General features: G+C 39.2%; 1 protein-coding gene across 6 annotated transcripts; it reads left to right on the forward strand.

The window, feature by feature from the left end:
* The first annotated feature begins 953 nt into the window (after positions 1 to 953).
* Positions 954 to 16,866, forward strand: st8sia5 (ST8 alpha-N-acetyl-neuraminide alpha-2,8-sialyltransferase 5). Of its 6 annotated transcripts, none has more exons than XM_051412625.1 (9): positions 954 to 1,731; positions 6,810 to 6,917; positions 7,238 to 7,333; positions 10,122 to 10,214; positions 11,774 to 11,932; positions 12,789 to 12,933; positions 13,149 to 13,261; positions 14,397 to 14,489; positions 14,614 to 16,866. In XM_051412625.1, exons 1-9 carry the CDS (start codon positions 1,586 to 1,588, stop codon positions 15,074 to 15,076), a joined length of 1,416 nt encoding a protein of 471 aa, XP_051268585.1. In that variant the 5' UTR covers positions 954 to 1,585; the 3' UTR covers positions 15,077 to 16,866. The 6 variants fall into 6 exon arrangements, with proteins under 6 accessions (XP_051268585.1, XP_051268589.1, XP_051268586.1 ...); XM_051412626.1 differs by having other exon boundaries at positions 956 to 1,731; positions 11,846 to 11,932; XM_051412627.1 differs by lacking the exon at positions 7,238 to 7,333 and having other exon boundaries at positions 958 to 1,731.
* Positions 16,867 to 17,150: the final 284 nt, after the last annotated feature.

Raw genomic sequence — 17,150 nt, forward strand, 5'->3', positions numbered from 1 at the left:
CAAATCAATGGCACTAATACTAATCCAGTGACTTCTGTCAGGAGTTCGGCTCTGAGAAGGTACTTCTGTCATGGCATCAGGGTTTAGCTTGTCACATTGTGGCTGTCAAGGTTTGAAATTGTTCCACGACCTGACAGAGACACTAAAGTTAACTTCAAATATTACCGTTAAGATATCATTAAAGTCCCCCTCCTCTCAAAAATATGTTTTTCTGCTTGTTCCTACAGTTGGATGTTTGAGCTTCACTGTGCAGAATGATGTGTGCGCAGAGTTTGACACTAGAAGGATGTTTTCACATCCATCTGCTAAAAGTGGAAAGATTTTAAGGGGCCTACAAGAAGGATATGTGACATTACACAAATTTCCGAAGTCAATCCTGGTCCACTGTACAACTAAGTCTGATGCAGAAACCTGAAGCCACCAGTGCAGTGAAAAGCAGGAAAACTTTAGAAATGAGCAAGATTTGCATATTTATAGATTCTTGAATTTGTAATGAGGTGGAAGGAGAAGATTCCTTATTATGGATTTTAATGTGTTAATTATACATTTTGCAGACACACATTATTGTTCCAAGTCGACTATTTTTACATATGTGTTAAAACATGTCTGAATTGGGTCTTTATTGCAGTGCAAGAATCCTTTGTCCATCATTTGACTCTGAGAATGGGTGAATACTGAGGAATAACCACAGCTAGCAACCTGTGATACTGCGAAATAATGTGCAGTGTTGCAGCAGCATCAGCTCTGAAAAACCTTACAGAGAATATTCTGTATTTTTTTAAGATTATATAATCTGCAGTTAAGTGTCGGTCTCTGGTAAATTCTTGCAGCCTAAGGAGGTCAGGTGAATTGTGCTGTTATAATATATTTTGAGTGCGCAGGTGCATCAGTGTAAAGGAGACCATGACCTTGGGTTTTGGCTGAGTAAGGAGCATCTGAATGAAACGCGGCGCGCCCCCGGCTGCCAGGCTGAGGAAAGGCGCACCCTCCTCCTCTTTTACATTTCAGTCACGCAGCTTTGCTCAGATTTGAGATGAAGCATGGAGGAGGTGTGTGTGTGTTTTTTTCCTGTCGCAGCTCGTATCAGTAATTGAAAAAAGACAACAAAAAAAAGAAAAAACATAATCGCGTTTGGCATCGATGCCGTTGCTTTAGCCCTTCTGATTTAACATTGCGGGATTAATTCTTGGAAAAATAGCCTCCTGAGCGCCTTATTTTGGATAATCTGCATTGCTTGCATCCGATCGAGCGACTGCGCCTCGACACGAGTAGCGCACCACATCCGATAGAAATCAACAATCCGCTGCGGGACGTTTAATGTTTCTGCACCCGTCCGTTTGCGAAATATATAAAGATTTAGGAATAATTTAAGGCAGATCAGGAATACAGGGCCACTAATGCTTTGCAATTGAGGTCACAATTACGATGCTTATCGACAACAGCAACGATGCTGCGGTATGAGAGCTGTAAAATAGCCTAGAAAGGTGACGGACAATGTCCTGTCCAGTGGGTACAAGGCAGAGGCGCTCCTGGTCCTGAATGCAGCGGAGAGAGACACCTAACCGGGTGTCACCGTCAACCCTGGATGCTGCGCCGAAGAATGGCATACTCCGACCCATCGTCGGGCAAAGATATACTCGGCAATAGATCTCTTTGTTTTATATTCATTTGCGCATTTGGACTCGTCACACTATTGCAACAGATTCTCTATGGGAAAAACTACATTAAGAGGTAAGTGTCAGGTTATTTCTGTTTATCCTCATTAACAAAAGGCAATTAGCCCGCAGGAGGCCTTTGCTGTTTGTGAGAGTTGTACACAGTGTAAGGATTAACATTTAGCCTTTAAAAAAAAAGGAAGCATGCTTTTAAAAGCCGTTTTGTGCGAGGCTTTTTGCTCAGTTTTGATCTTAATTAATGACTGAATGATGAAAAAATGATAAATTGTTCAGTGTAAATGGGAGTAGACTGGATGAACTATATGTCGGGACGCATGAGGGGGGAAAACAGGCTTTACTGGCTGAAAAGAACAATAGCAATTAACCATCCATCTTTTTTCTCCAGTGGCAGTTTCCATTGGATTTATTTTTTTGATATTTTCTGAAAACGAAGCATCACATTCATACCATACACAGTGCTCCAGCTGTGTATGGTAATGTTTTCCCTTTCTTTTTCCAAAGATCTTTATTTGATTTTCCGTTTCAGCCTTCTTGACTGGTCGTAGCCTACATCTTACAGAGGCATCAGATTAGCATAATGCAACTGAAAGCTATTGGAGCTGATGATGATTACAAATATCAATATGATAAAGATGATGTGTATTTCTTATTGGTCCCTGTTAAATAAATCATTCTACCAGGCTGCACTCACAGCCACTGCAGAGCCACGTTTTATAATACCTCTGCAACAGCATTATCTCCCTGATATGGATTCTTGAGCTGAACCCTGGTTGGAAGTCTACTTTTGCATATGTATCCACTAAATTGCAGCCCCCCCCTCCTTTGCCTTTACAATCTCAGACAAATTTCAGTGTGAGACGAGCAGATGCTGAGAAGCTGGGATGTTTGATCTTTAGGTGGTTTAAAGAATCTCACAAAGAACACCAATTCTCGCTCCAAACCAAAGAAACAATCTGAAAACTTTATCCCCACCTCCAGATATTTTACAGACAGCACATATATGTTTACCTCAAAGCAAACATACATGTGCTGCAATCTGAAAGCTCCCCACAGCTAACCCCACCCCTGCCACCCTGCTGGGCTGGTCTGACAGTACTCAATGTGGATTCATGGCATCCCGACCTCTGCGGTGAGATGCATGAATTCAGACCCGACACACGCACCTTTCTTTCTTCGCCTGTGCCCTTACTTTGCTCCTAGCGCTTAGCCTAGGAGGGGGGGGAGTGGGCTCAACGGCAGCCATTTTGCTACAGTCTGTCTGCATACACACACACACACACACACACACACACACACACACACACACACACACAACACACCTCAGTGCAAGTGGGGGAGAGAGAGAAAGAGAGGAAGGAGACAGGCGAGAGAGAGTGAGAGACTGAAAGGGAGTGATGAAATGACTGCATGTGTGTGTGTGTGTGATGCAGAGACAGAGGGAGAAGACGTCATCTTATGATATCTATACAAGTATTAACAATCGTACGTCGTTGACCACATGGGTTCGACCACACCCAGCCTCTTCCCCTACACCAAAACCAAGCATGAGAGCATGCTTATCGTGCGCTCTTGTGTTTCAGGGCATCACAATCTAGGCTAGAACGACAACAGAGGAGACATTTGGGTGCTTTGATTGGGAGAAAGCGTAAGGAGTAACATTTTAGATGCATCATCAATCTTACAGCAATTTGCTTTGTGTATACGTCCATCCCAGATGAGCAAAGGGCAAAGGGCATCTCCTCTAAATGTATAAGGACGCCCATTAAAAGTCAGACTAAGTCACGAACATAGTTATATGTGATAAATCTGGCCATTGAGTTTCCGTGGAGTCACATTATGGTGTCACATAATTCAGCCTCCTGCCTGCCTTCACTCACATTAGGATGAAGTTGTGGGGGATTGGGATCGTAAAATGGCAGTGCAGGATTCCACAGGGAAGCTTATTATATGATCACAGGGAATGGCACACTTTTGTAAAGGAAGACATATTAACTTTCAACTCCATTTGACTTGAGGAGGGTGATTTCTAAAAATACTCTCAGCTGCAGAGAGTGGCACCAGGCTGGAGGGGGTTGGTTAGCAGCCATCCGAAAATGAGCATTGTGCATTTGGCTGCAAATAATGAACATCATTGTGAGTGAATCTGTAGATATTTTTTTTCATCAGGAAAAGGTTAAAAATGCTCAGTTCTCCAGAGGCCAAGTTGGCATCTCTGAATTGCTAGTTTGTCAGTCCACAAAAGCAACTTATAATTTATAAAGATACAAAACAAAGAAAAGCTTGATAAATGACATAAACTACAATTCAATTATCACAATTTTTGGCTTTACAATAAATACTTGACTAATAAATTAACAAACAAATCACTTCAGCACATTAAAGATGGCTTATTCCATCATTAAAAGATAATTCTGGTTTATTATAGTTCTTTTTTTAAATATTATCAGTTAAGATAGTTGACAGTGCATGTGACTCTGTTCATGAGCCCTTCTTCATGCATTATTTGGGTTGTGTCTCCCCGATTCAGAGCAGCTTTCTGCATATTTTTAGTTCCAACATGCAGTTGACATGCCAGCACATGGAGCCACTAGTTCATAATTTATAAGTCAGAGCACTTACACCATTTACAGGAGTGATTCCCTGTTCCGAGATTATGCAGACAGGAAACAAGAAAGAGATCGAGAGGAGATCGCGTTTGTTTTCATAAACAACTGCGTTAAATTCCCTCTTTTGCCAAGGACAATAAAGTATTCCCATCTTAAGGAGTCTTTACAGGAAATACCCCTGGATATTATAGCAACTGGACATATGAGTGAAAGTGCCTGGCCCTACCCAAAAACCAAACTCACATAATCAAATATTATAAAAGTCCTTCCTGCTTCCAAGTCCCATTAACAAGGCTCAAGGGCAGAATCAGAGCACATTAGTCCTGCACAGCAACTTTGTGCTTATTATTTGTCTGATCTAATGCTTAGTTATTACTGTCTGTATTGTGCTCATAATTGAGTCAGTGGGGTTTTGAATGTGAACTGAATACAGTGTATTGATCTGTGAGTCAGAAGTAGTCACATGAGATTGATTAGGGACATATCAGTATTGTATAATCTCTGGTTGATATTGATCAGCATTTTAGTTAGATATTAAGCTACATAGTGTTTTGATGATTAAGATAAATTGTATATACGATTAAAATTATGCTGGTTTGATTAGCAGACAGCTGTCCTCTTTTAGGCCCGCATCCTAAACCGAGGCATAAGCATCTCCCTGATTTTAGGTTGTTCTGTTCTGCAGCCGGTTGCAGAGTGTTATTGAGATGTTGAAGTAGCACTCAGAGAAGCCAAATGTGCCTGCAGAACAGTATTGACATGAGTCATGGCCTCTCACATAATGCACCCAGAAAGGCTCTTTGAGTTTAGTTTTCCTGCTGAATTTAGCACGACGCCCACAGAGCACTCACAGAAATGAGTCACACATGAATACTTGCATAATAATCAGTCAGAAATAGGAGAAGTTGTACATCCACTGATATTTGAATGTATGGAAACAGCTATATATTTCTTATTGTCAACAAATCCCACAAAAAGACCAAAAACAACAATGAATCGATCCAGGTGTATCCAAAGCCTGGTACAGCTTATTCCTCTGTTTCATAGACCTCCATTGTTGTCCATGCAATGAATAAACATGCGCCATTGCCCTGAGTGACATGTTCCTTCATTGCAACAATGTTTATTTTGAGTCTCACACACACCCTCCTGATGCTGTACATACTAGCCAATGCATAAAATCGGTGGCTGAAAATAATTTAAACAAATACGCAATTTACCTCTATTTTAGTAACGTTTGCTATAAACTACAGTTTCAGGAAATCACAGAGCCTTTAATAAAATAAAAGTATATAGATTTACGTCTTCAGTAGGAACCACTGGACTGAGAGCCACAGACGGTCTGGAGAGATTGAGTTGCACATTGTTGGTTGTTGTTGTTAATTTAGTAAGAATAGCAAAATGTATGATATTTTCAGCCATATTCTTTAAGTCACATTGAAATATATTTCCTTTGTTCTATGCCCCCAAAAACGGCTACAAAAGGCTCTGAGCACACTCCTCATCTCTTTAAAATGTGTTGGTTTATTCTCCATTTACAACAACCTCCTGATGTGAACCACTTGCACCAAATGTCCTCCTCTGATAAATTCACTGTGATGGTTTTAATAAAAACTGATGCAGCTGAGGCCAAATTTATTCCAACTTCTATATTTCCAATAATGCAGCCAGAAGACCTTTTTCACAGCACGTTACTAATGGTACTAACTGAGGTCATTCAACATAGTCAGAGTGCTGCTATTGAGCATGTTGGCTCACTTTAAAGGCTCTTCTACACTAAATGGAACGAGACCTTGGTAACACCTGTGTTTACCCTACTATTTCATGTCAAAATGGCTGCTGTGGAAAATGTCTTATATATTTTCATTAGACACAGACAAGTTTCTGATTCAAATTTGTAGTCCAAGTTGAGGCAAACCCTGTCAACATCACTGGTGTTATTTTCTCAGACTGGACAGAGCTCCTACCACAGTCACAGAAAAACAGTTTTCACAGGGTGAGTAGGAACTAGTAAACTCATTTGTACATCTAAAGCCCCTTTAACAATAATACCTGGCAGAAAACGGGGTCCAAATTGGCAATTTTATATGTACACTTGGCAAATCTGTTGGCATCTCTTCCTCAGAAGTAATTTGACATTCGCAGCAACGTTGGCAACGTTTATTGTTCCTCCCTTAAATCACTGTGACTTTAATATATTGAACTACAAGACTAACACTCCTGCAGGCCAATATTGCAGAGTGTGAGTGTTTGAATCACACTCAGGATAGTGGCAACAGCCCAGCAGAGCATAAATTAACCATTCAAACCATGATGTCATTAACGGAAAATTCATTCTAACCATGTTTGGTGTCATACGTTGACTGTTTTTCTTGAGCCAGAAAGCTGGTCCTCTTTGATGCATATGTGTGCGTGAATGTGCAAATTTGAGTTTTGTGAGTGAACAAATGAGCTTGGTTGTATGTGTTTGACATTTGCACAATAAGGACAATACATCCAAAAATAAACTGACTCATTTTCTTACTAGTGCGCAACAGTTTAGCCGACTCAAAGGGGACGAGACAGGAAATTGGACCGGTCCTGTTAATTTCTCGGATGATGGATCTCTGAAGCCTGCCAGAAATGGAAGGAAAAGGTACCTTTCCAGCGTGACTGACTGCACAACACCTCTGAGAAAAAAAAGAGTGTGTGAGAGAGCGAAAGAGAGAGATAGAGTGAAAGAGAACACAAGTTTCAAATCCATCATAGTAATGACCCAGCCCTGCATGTGTGGACTGGGCTGCTGATACACCCACCAGTCTCCTTCAGATGCTATAGAGTGAACACAAGCTGCAGCATATTTACACATTTTTTCTCTATACTTGTTTTGAAGGTTTAGGAAGTTAGCAGGGGTGGTAATGTCACAGGGCTACATCACACATTTAACTCTAACTTAACCTGTCTGCATGTTGACAGATGTTTCCGTCAGAATTTTCAGCCAGATTCACAGATCTCCGTAATAGTCACACCGTGCCTAGCCGATATTAAGAAGAAAAAAAAACGCCCTCAAAGGTAGGCCAGTCTGAAGGCATTTTAAGTATTTTCACAGAAACCCAAGAATGCCTTTTTTTTTCATTAGTTTGAAAGGTATAAACTCTCATATTTTTTCAGTGGTGGTTGCACTTCAGATTTGCTCTTGCATGCTGTCTGATCCCGTTCACCTCGACCCCAGATTCCCATCCCCCCTTTCAGAAGCTGGTAGAACCACGGTCTCCTGTTGATGTACTGGCTTCTCCTCGTACCTCTGTGTCCCATCCAGCACCCATTTCCAAATGCCTTGTCCTCCTCAATCTGTGTCTCATGTGTTCTGCACAGCTCTGTATGTATGCCATGTACATAGTGTGGACACTTCTCTCTGCTCCCCCTATCTCCCCTTCTCACATCTGCATTGTCTCTCTCTGCGACCTGGATTTAACCCCCTTTTCCACTTTACTTTCCTTATTACAATAAGATGGGAACGTTCCAGATTTATTTCCCCAAAGCTCCAAATCCTCATTGCACTGGGCCGTAGATGTCAGTATCTGTGGTGAAATGCTGGTTAGTCTGGATTGGTTTTGAACCAGCATTGTACAGTTAAATTAAGATGCCATACGAGATGAAATTCATCTCGTCAAGTTAATTATTGCCTTGCTTTTAGAACTGAACCGAGTACACTTGCAAAGGTTTCATCATCTTAGCTAAAACAAGCATGAATAGCCCTGTTCAAATGCAACCTCAGAAATACACTGCATCATCAGGTGGATGTAGACAACCAGTTTCATTGTTCCTTATTTGTACGATTACATCCCAGCATCTTGTTCCTTTACTGCATCCCGCCATTGTATTGCTTGTTGTGTTCTTTTACTATTATTGTTTTCTTTAAAACTCACCTCATTTACCTCCACAGCCTCAGGTAATACGTTGCAATATTATCCATCTCCCAAAACGCCACGCTACATCCTATCTCTCTGATGTGACAAAAAGACAACATTCATTCTAACAAATACACATTGCAGTTGCTGCCATTTTGGCATTAAATATATTCACCTTCCCTCAGGCATTATACGTATTATATATATATATATATATATATATATATATATATATAAATCTGAAAGATATATTACAACATTTAGAGCCCTATAAGATTCAGAAGGGTATATTTTGAAGCTATGATTACTGTACATATTTTAATAAAAGTTAAATAGAAGAACTAAATTTGCTTTATGGTTCAATATCTTTATTTATATAAAACACATTTATTTAAATGCATAAATGCAACCAGAGAGAGATAAGTGTTTAGAGTTTGGTGGCCCTCTGCCCAAACCTAAAAGGAAAATTATAGATCTGGACTAAAGAGAGAAACCCTCTGGGGTAAACTGTTGTCAATTAGACAAAGTAATTCGGCTGATTTAGAAACTTAATATACATCACATTTGCATTTCAAAGGTTTTTCAAATTATATTGTGATGCACTTGTCATTTATGTTCAGTCAAAAACCAAATCCATCATATTGTACAAATTAGATGTAATAATGTCAAAGAGGATTCTTTGTGTGTTTGAGTTCCCTACTTCTATCTCAGATGTTTATCTTCTGTTTACATCTCAAACATCAAACTGAAACAGTCCATCAGCAAGTCAAGTAACTTCACATTCACATCCATTTACTCCAGATATTTTTCAGCAAAGTGCACTTAAATTAGATTTGTTGTTTTCGGTTAATCTGTAAAGCATAATAAAAATCCTAAATTGCCCTACATGATTAGAGGATCTTGTAACCACAGAAACCTCCAACCTAACCTCTCCCATCCCTAAAAACACACAAACTCACACACGCACACATTTTATCCAGACTGCACACTGACTGCATGTAAATACAATGTTGTGCTGCCAGAAATGAAGCATCAGTGCACAGATAAATGATAACTAATTGACACCTTGAAGTATGAATCCTTTCAACTCTCTCTGCAGAACCATTTTATCAAATCCACCGAAACACAGTCACACCACCATACTGAAGACATTATTTTTGTGTGCTTTTGGTTAATGTTGCCATTTGAATGTAATGTTTTATTTATATGTGTAAAATAAAATTCTCAGATTCTTTAGCTCTGGTTAAAAACATTAAATTCCAAAAACTCTTATTAGTTATTGCCTCCATGATTACCTGTTTGCATGAACATCTGTGTATGTGTTTATGCGCCTAATGTATTAGAACATTAAGAAATCAGCCACTGTCTAAATTTGATGTTATTGCAGCAAGCACAACTGACATACAGTATACTTTTATGCAGTTAATTATATAAATGTATTAATATGGTGCTCCCCCACGCTGAAGCATATCCACCAGACGCTACACTGCTATAGCCATCTAATCTATCAAATCAAACCCTTTTCAGACTGTTTTCTGTCTCTGTCTTCTAAATTAATATACAGAATACATGCACATTTTAATCACAGGATTAAAGCATTGTGAATTCTCATCATAACCAATTAAATTAAGTACAAATATGAGAGGTCTTATTTCTTAAGATAGTGTATCTCATTGGTTTAGACTAAGATGTAACAGAATCTGGTGCAAGTGTCCAGTAAACAGTATGTAACTATCCTGTTTGTGACGTCTAAAATCAGTTTCATCACTTCTGTCATTTGTCATCCCACAATGCTAAGTCAAACCATAGACATTTTGCAGTAAATATAAGATATTTTTTCCTTTGCACAATTGTTTTATATATTGCATTTTATCCACAGTTTGTTGTTCTGTTGATTATCTTGTGTGTGGAGAGGTTTAGGCAGAGGATGACTGTGTTTATCCCTCCAGGTATCTGGAAAACTATGATGGCTCCTTTGAATACAACTCCACTGCATGCAGGGAGCTCAGACAGGAGATTATGGACGTCAAAGTCCTGACAATGTGAGTGATCATTATGATGTGGCCAACACCTATGGTGGACAGCCTTATTTAGAATAACATATTTTTCCCCCTTAAGGTGTTCCTCAAGCTCCTGTCAGGTAAGTAGAGAGAAAATGCCCCCCTGATTGATTTATAATGTATGAATATACTTTAGTAAATTATCCTTCAGGTCTGAGGAACCAAATAATAACTGTCCCTGTAATCCTAAAAAGCAACCAAAAATATTTGTGGGACCTTAAACAGAATGATGACGGCCTTTAAAATGTGTTCAGTGAGAACTGTGAAAAACTCTTTTACATTTGAGCTTCTTGTCATTTCATTTTTGAGTTCATCAAGAGGCTGAAGGACTTTCTTCTAACGCCCAAAAAAAGGACTAGAAGAGAGAATATAGCGTTAAGGTTAAGAGTCTGTAGCCATGCTGTGAGGTTGTACAGCATCGCTTTGAGCTACATGCGAAGGTCAGCATGCTAACATGCTCACAATGACAACGCTAACATGCTGATATTTAGCAGGTGTAGTATTTACTGTGTTCACCATTTTAGTTCAATGAGTTAGCGTGCTAATATTTGCTAATTTGTAGAAAATACATAGTACAAATGATGGGAATGTTTTGCAAATAGTTGGTCAAGAAACAAAGTATTGGACATATTTCAATTTGACATGACGGTGGCGCTAGATTATTGCAATTCACCGAGAGGGGAACATGAATGTGTGCATCAAATTCCATGGCAATCCATCCAAATCGTATAGCTATTGAGACATTTCGCTCAAAATCTCAACCTCAAGTTGGCGCTAGATCACAAAAGTTATTAAGATTCATCCTCTGCGGAACGTAAATGTCTGTACAAAATTTTATGGAACATCCAATAGTTGTGTTGTTCCAGTCTGGACTGGAGTGGTTGACCAACTGACCGACAATGCCGTGTAAAGCCACTCTGCTAGTGACAACAAAAGTGTATATAGTGTATATATGATTGGCAGTACATGCCATCATTTTTATCGCCGGCATTTCTCAGCTGAAAGTTGTTACTGCCATCTTTTATTGTCAGTTTCCAGCACACTATAAATAACACATTTTCACATAATGTAGGCGATTATTGGTGGGTTCATTACAGTCCTGATTCCAGTTGTGCTAATGTAAATGTGAGCAGCACATTTCATCTTCTGTGAATGCGAACATTGTCCAGTGACCTTTTGTGCGTGTCCCTCAGGCTGCCAAACTTTAATTTCAAACCCGTTGTTGGAGCTTGATGAAGGGCCACGAGCCACTCTGGCTGAGGCAGAGAGCAGCTGCCGGCACTCTGCCAAACAGACAGAGAAGTAATGGTGCCACCCTGCCTCCCAGAGCGAATCACATCTCCATATCATCTCAAAAGAAATGTCAGTTCAAGGACAGCTATTTACAGACATGCCTGATGAAGCCACCGTCTCTGTATTAAAGGGTCTAGACCGCGTGGCATCTGTAGAGCCATCATGGAGTAATCACTGCAATTTTCTGTCCCCTTGTTTGTCCTTTTGAGTGGTTTTTACGATGTTTCTTCAATTTACTACCCTTGTAGAAACATTAATCGGAAAGTACATGGCCATGGCTATCCTTCCTCATTCCACAAGTCTCTCTGCCTGTCTGCCAGGGTGAAAACCTCAGAGCTGTTTGAGAGATGGCGAAACCTGCAGGTGTGTAGATGGGAGCAGAACAAGGAGGAAACCAACAACTTCAAGTGAGCATCACTCAGTCCTAGCAGAAAAAATTTACATCTCAATGCATAAATTCCTTAAATCTCCTTGACTTCTTCATTCCCCCTCAGTTTGCAATTTTTTTTTTTTTATTTTGTTTTACCACAGTTTATTCTGTGAATATGAAATGCATTTAGTGCTTCTGAGGTTCTCATTGGGGTCCTAAACAGCCAAAAAATCCTTGTTTTATCACTTTTAGATTTGCTCATAAACACGATTTTTAACTAATTATATGTTTCAGAATTCTGCGACAGAAAATGACACATTACTTATGTTTGAAGTGTCAGAAACTTCAACTGTAAAACAGAATTAAATACAGTAGAATTTCATATTTTCTATATCTGTATTTGTGTTAACAGAACTTTTTGTGTAAGACTGCTACAAATAAATCTATTTAAAATGACCAGAAACACATCACTGTGTAACATACTGCACATTTCTTTGTCTCTAAATTACTTTTTGACAAACAAAAGGAATAGATATTTGTCTATGTATAACTCTATAACATATTAAACATATTAGGTTTTATGGTGATTTCTGCATTTTGCCTGGTTTCTAGAAAAGGGAAACTATCACCACTTAAATACTACATAGCATATTAGGTTTTAAAAGGATCAGAAGAAAAGAAAAAAGCATTTAATGCAAAGAATTGCTTTATTTTTTCATCATTTTTACACATACAGAAATGGAGTCTGTGGGACTCCAAACAAAGAGGGGGTAAAGCCAACACAACACAATGCAACTCAACACAAGGATTCAGCTAGTTTTGTTTTTTTGATGCTGCCATGAAGCCATTAACAAATAAACTAACTGTTTCCTCTCTTTGGTGTCTTCCCAAAGGATGTCTCTGTCTCGCTGCTGTAATGCTCCTTCGTTTCTGTTCACCACCAAGAGGAACACTCCTGCAGGGACCAAGCTGAGGTACGAGGTGGACACCAGTGGTATCCTTCCTATCACCTCTGAAGTCTTCAAAATGTTCCCAGATGTGAGTTTGCCACCTATTTATGAGTGTTTGCTGTGTTCCTCAATATTGGCTTTTTTATTATACCTATGGTCTGATGCTGCTAAGATAAAATTTACTTTATAAATCCCCAATGTGTCTTTTCTTTTTTCACTAAACCTGACAATGAGAGCCATGTGATATCAAGAGCCCTCTATGTTTTCTGTCTGAATTTAACAAAATATGTCTGCTTCATCCAGGATATGCCGTATTCCAAATCACAGTACAAGAAATGTGCTGTTATTGGAAATGGCGGCATCATCAAGAACAGCAAATGTGGAAAGGAAATTGACTCAGCAGATTTTGTGTTTAGGTACAAAGGATATAATCTTTTACTGTTTGTTGTGTGAGGGCTGCACAGTTACAGTTACAGTTAATTCTATTTTAAATCTAACATTTCCAACAGAGCATGCAGTCACATAAAATTCCTGTGACATTACACTTTGCCAGCGTCATAAAGATGCTCTTGTCTGTGACTGGCCGAACCTAAGCCCTTAGTAACTGTTGCTATGTCTGTCAAGCTTCCTGTTCTCGCACAGCACTTACGTAGTTTCCATTGATAATGGTGACTGGTTTTCCCACTTGAAAGTCTTTGTAATTTTGAAACAATGGGTCTTTGTTTACAGACACAGGCAAACAAAAGCAGGCTTCTTATTTCTAGTCGGCGACTGGCTGAAAAAATTTGTTGCTGGTAGATTTTATTAGGTAGGCAGATAATTAATCTACCATGAGCTCCATGAGTAAGTTAAAACACTGTCACTGGTTTACTTTTTACTGTTTCTCATTGTAAAAATGGGAAGGGGTCTTGCCGTGTGCACTTGATGGCTGCATACATGAAATTGTGCTAAAAGATTAAGGGTAAATCAATGTGGACCCAAAGAAACAACATTGTGCTTCTATTGCAGTGTAGCACTAATTATTCCTTCCATCCAAGTACGATGATGAAAAATGTGAGATTAGTTTACACAGTTGGACAAACAAGATAGAGGTTAGATTTATCCTTTATTGTTCCTGTTTTCAAACTGTAGACGTGCTGTCTTTAAATGTTTTAATGTAACCTTTAACTCATTTTGTAAAGTATAGGTAGCCTAGGTTAGTTAGCTGGACATGCTAATGTCTGAAGCTTATGTTAGAACAGAAAAACTTACTGTCTTATCAATTTCTTACACTTAAGTTGCTTATAAGACAAACTCTTTATATATGTATATATAATATAATAACGCTCTGCTACAGTCCCTACACACTGCTTCAGTGTGGAGAAATCCAAAGCTTGACAGGCCTGCCATACCTAGTTAAGGTTGCTAAGCTATGATTTTAGCAAACAGTAACATTTGGCTGAACTATTGTATGATTAATTGTGCAGCTCTTCAGTATGTCTCACCAGCATGCATAGTTTAAAATGTGTCAAGACTAATCAAATACATTTAAACTGCTTAATCTTTTTGCAGGTGCAACATACCACCCATTAGTGAGAAGTACACAGCTGATGTTGGGACTAAAACAGATCTGGTGACAATAAATCCGAGCATTATTACTGAGAGGTACTGTAAATATGGGTGTGAGCGAGAAATCAGATCTATATTCCCCCGCTCTCTCAATCGGTCTCTGTCTTTAGTCCCCTTCTTCTTTTGGCTTTTGTCATCTCGTGTTTCACTTCCTCTGCAGATTTCAGAAACTGGAGAAATGGCGGCGCCCGTTTTACGAAGTCCTCCAGAATTACGAGAACTCCTCAGTGGTGCTTCCCGCTTTCTACAACACCCGCAACACAGATGTATCTTTCAGAGTCAAGTACATGCTGGACGACTTCGACTCCCAGAGAGGCGTGTTTTTCTTCCACCCGCAGTACCTGCTCAACGTGCAGCGTTTCTGGGCAGTACAGGGCGTCCGGGCCAAACGGCTCAGCAGCGGCCTGATGCTCGTGACCGCCGCCTTAGAGATGTGCGAGGAGGTCCACCTCTACGGTTTCTGGGCGTTTCCCATGAACCCCTCTGGCATCTTCATCACTCACCATTACTATGACAACGTCAAGCCGCGGCCGGGCTTCCACGCGATGCCCCATGAAATTTTCAATTTCATTCACATGCATACTCGTGGGATCATCAACGTACACACGGGGCAGTGCACGTGATCTCCCACTCCTCTACTTTAACATGGAAGCTCAATATTTTACATTTTAGTTTGTTTACTTTAAATCAGGTTTGTCTGTTGTGTTTTATTCCAGTGACACACTATTTAAAAAGAGAGTTGACCCTCAGAACGTACACTTCTTTGCTCTCACTAGTTCAACGACACGTTGAGGGTTGCTTGCTTTAATTGCCAACATACTTCTATTTTCGATGTGTACCATAAGTTGTTTATTTAGTCAATCAAATCACTATGGTTATCTCTGACTTTCTAATCACAGGATGCTTGTTTTTAATGTGAAAAGTGGTCTTCATAGTGATGTTGTTTCTGTGAAGTTTTCTAGTGGCTCTGCTGTACAGAGGTGTTGTTTTCTACTCAACGTTGCACAGATATTTACGCTCAAATGAGCCGCAGTGGGTGTCCATGTGGCCCTTCATACCCCCCTCTCTTTTCTCTTTATCTCAGACACTCTGTGGGTGTGGCAGCTTTTAATGTTTGTGTTAAACAAAACCTGAACCTTGATATTAAGCTAAAAAAGATTTAAAAAAAGATAAAGTATAACATCCAATTGTCTACTTTTGTAATCTATTTCCTATTCACCAGATTCACTGGGTGAATATTTTAAAAACAATATTAAAATGGCCTGTTTTCAGTGGCCTACTTCCTCCCATTTAAAACATTTCCTCCAACATTTCTGGTGATTAATAAGAGTGTGTGAGAAGAGGCAAGAAGAGGACATTTTGGACAAAAGCCAGATGAATATTTTACAATGACACCACCTCCGCAAAACTTTGACTTTCAAGGCCATCCAATTTGTAAAGCAACATTGCTCTGTTGAGCGACCCAGCCTCTTGTTGTCATTCATGTCTTAAGCCATGCTGCCTTATGAGATATCAAACCCCTCTACGTGATATGCAATGCACCCATGTGTTTTGCTTATCCACAAATACATTAACATCAAACTAAATCTTAGTTTGTCTCTTGAATCAAAGGATATTTAAGACTCTCTAAGATAGAAATTAGAAATTCATGTGCATTTTTCAGCTTATATTCTATTGGAATTAGCAAAGTCTTTCTCCCTGTAAACTCCACTCATAATCATGTAATGCTCTGCATGACTTTAATCTATACTTGGCTTTGTGTGTGCCTGCTTCAATGACCACTGAAATATGTTTACACTTAAGCCTCGACTGAAGTTCACAGTGCTTTTGGATCTTTTCACAGAAAGATGAATGGATTTGTTGGAAGTGAGTTGTATAATAGTAGGTTCAGTTCTCAATGATTATAGATGCAAGAATGAAGATGGTTGCTGCCCTTTTGTGAAATGCTACGACATTTTTTATTACTACTGTATTATTTCACCTTCCCCTTTGAACTGTGAACATTTGGTTTGAATTTAAGCACTGGAAAGCTTTGTGGGTTTTCACCGTTTATTTTGTTGTACACTGCGAACGGTTTTAAGAAACTGTAAATTAACTCCTCCGTTCATGTTCAGCTGTCCTTTGTATTTGAACGACATCATTGCTAATAAGATTTAAACAAGCAGTTTCTTTCATCACTTATTCTCTTTGTGTATTTATACAAAAGAGATAGGATATGAACACCAAAAAAACTTTGGCTTGACCACTAAATTGTTGTACAGACACAACTGAATCACAACAGAATGGAAAAGGAAGGGAACTGGTCTGTGTACTGAATGGAGGTAATATACAGTATAACACAGTGCTTCTTAACTGACTCTGGATCATTCTTTATACTGGTATTGTGTTTGTAAATAAACTTGTTTGGATTTTCTCACTTGTCTGTTTATGGATATATTATTATTGTGTGTGTCCAATAGTGTGAGTAGGGATAGAACATGAGCACACTGCAGCACTTAAGCTTATATATTGATATATTACATTGATATATATATATATAGACATGATTTATATACATTTGCCACAGATACAAATAGGCATTAATATGCTGCCTGCCTTGTGGTGACCAACACACGCTGTTCTTGCTGTGCACCACAGAGGAGACAAGGTGCTAATTGAGGTAATTGTCTCAATTCAGAGCAGTTAACCTGTGGTTTG

This window comes from Dicentrarchus labrax, unplaced genomic scaffold (genome assembly GCF_905237075.1).
Source record: "Dicentrarchus labrax unplaced genomic scaffold, dlabrax2021, whole genome shotgun sequence".
NCBI lineage: Eukaryota > Metazoa > Chordata > Actinopteri > Moronidae > Dicentrarchus > Dicentrarchus labrax.

Coding starts and splice junctions, on each gene's coding strand:
- st8sia5 (XM_051412625.1), top strand. CDS start 1,586: ATGCTGCGCCGAAGAATGGCATACTCCGACCCATCGTCGGGCAAAGAT. Junction 12,934..13,148: donor TCTTCAAAATGTTCCCAGAT/GTGAGTTTGCCA, acceptor TGCTTCATCCAG/GATATGCCGTATTCCAAATC. Junction 13,262..14,396: donor TCAGCAGATTTTGTGTTTAG/GTACAAAGGATA, acceptor ATCTTTTTGCAG/GTGCAACATACCACCCATTA.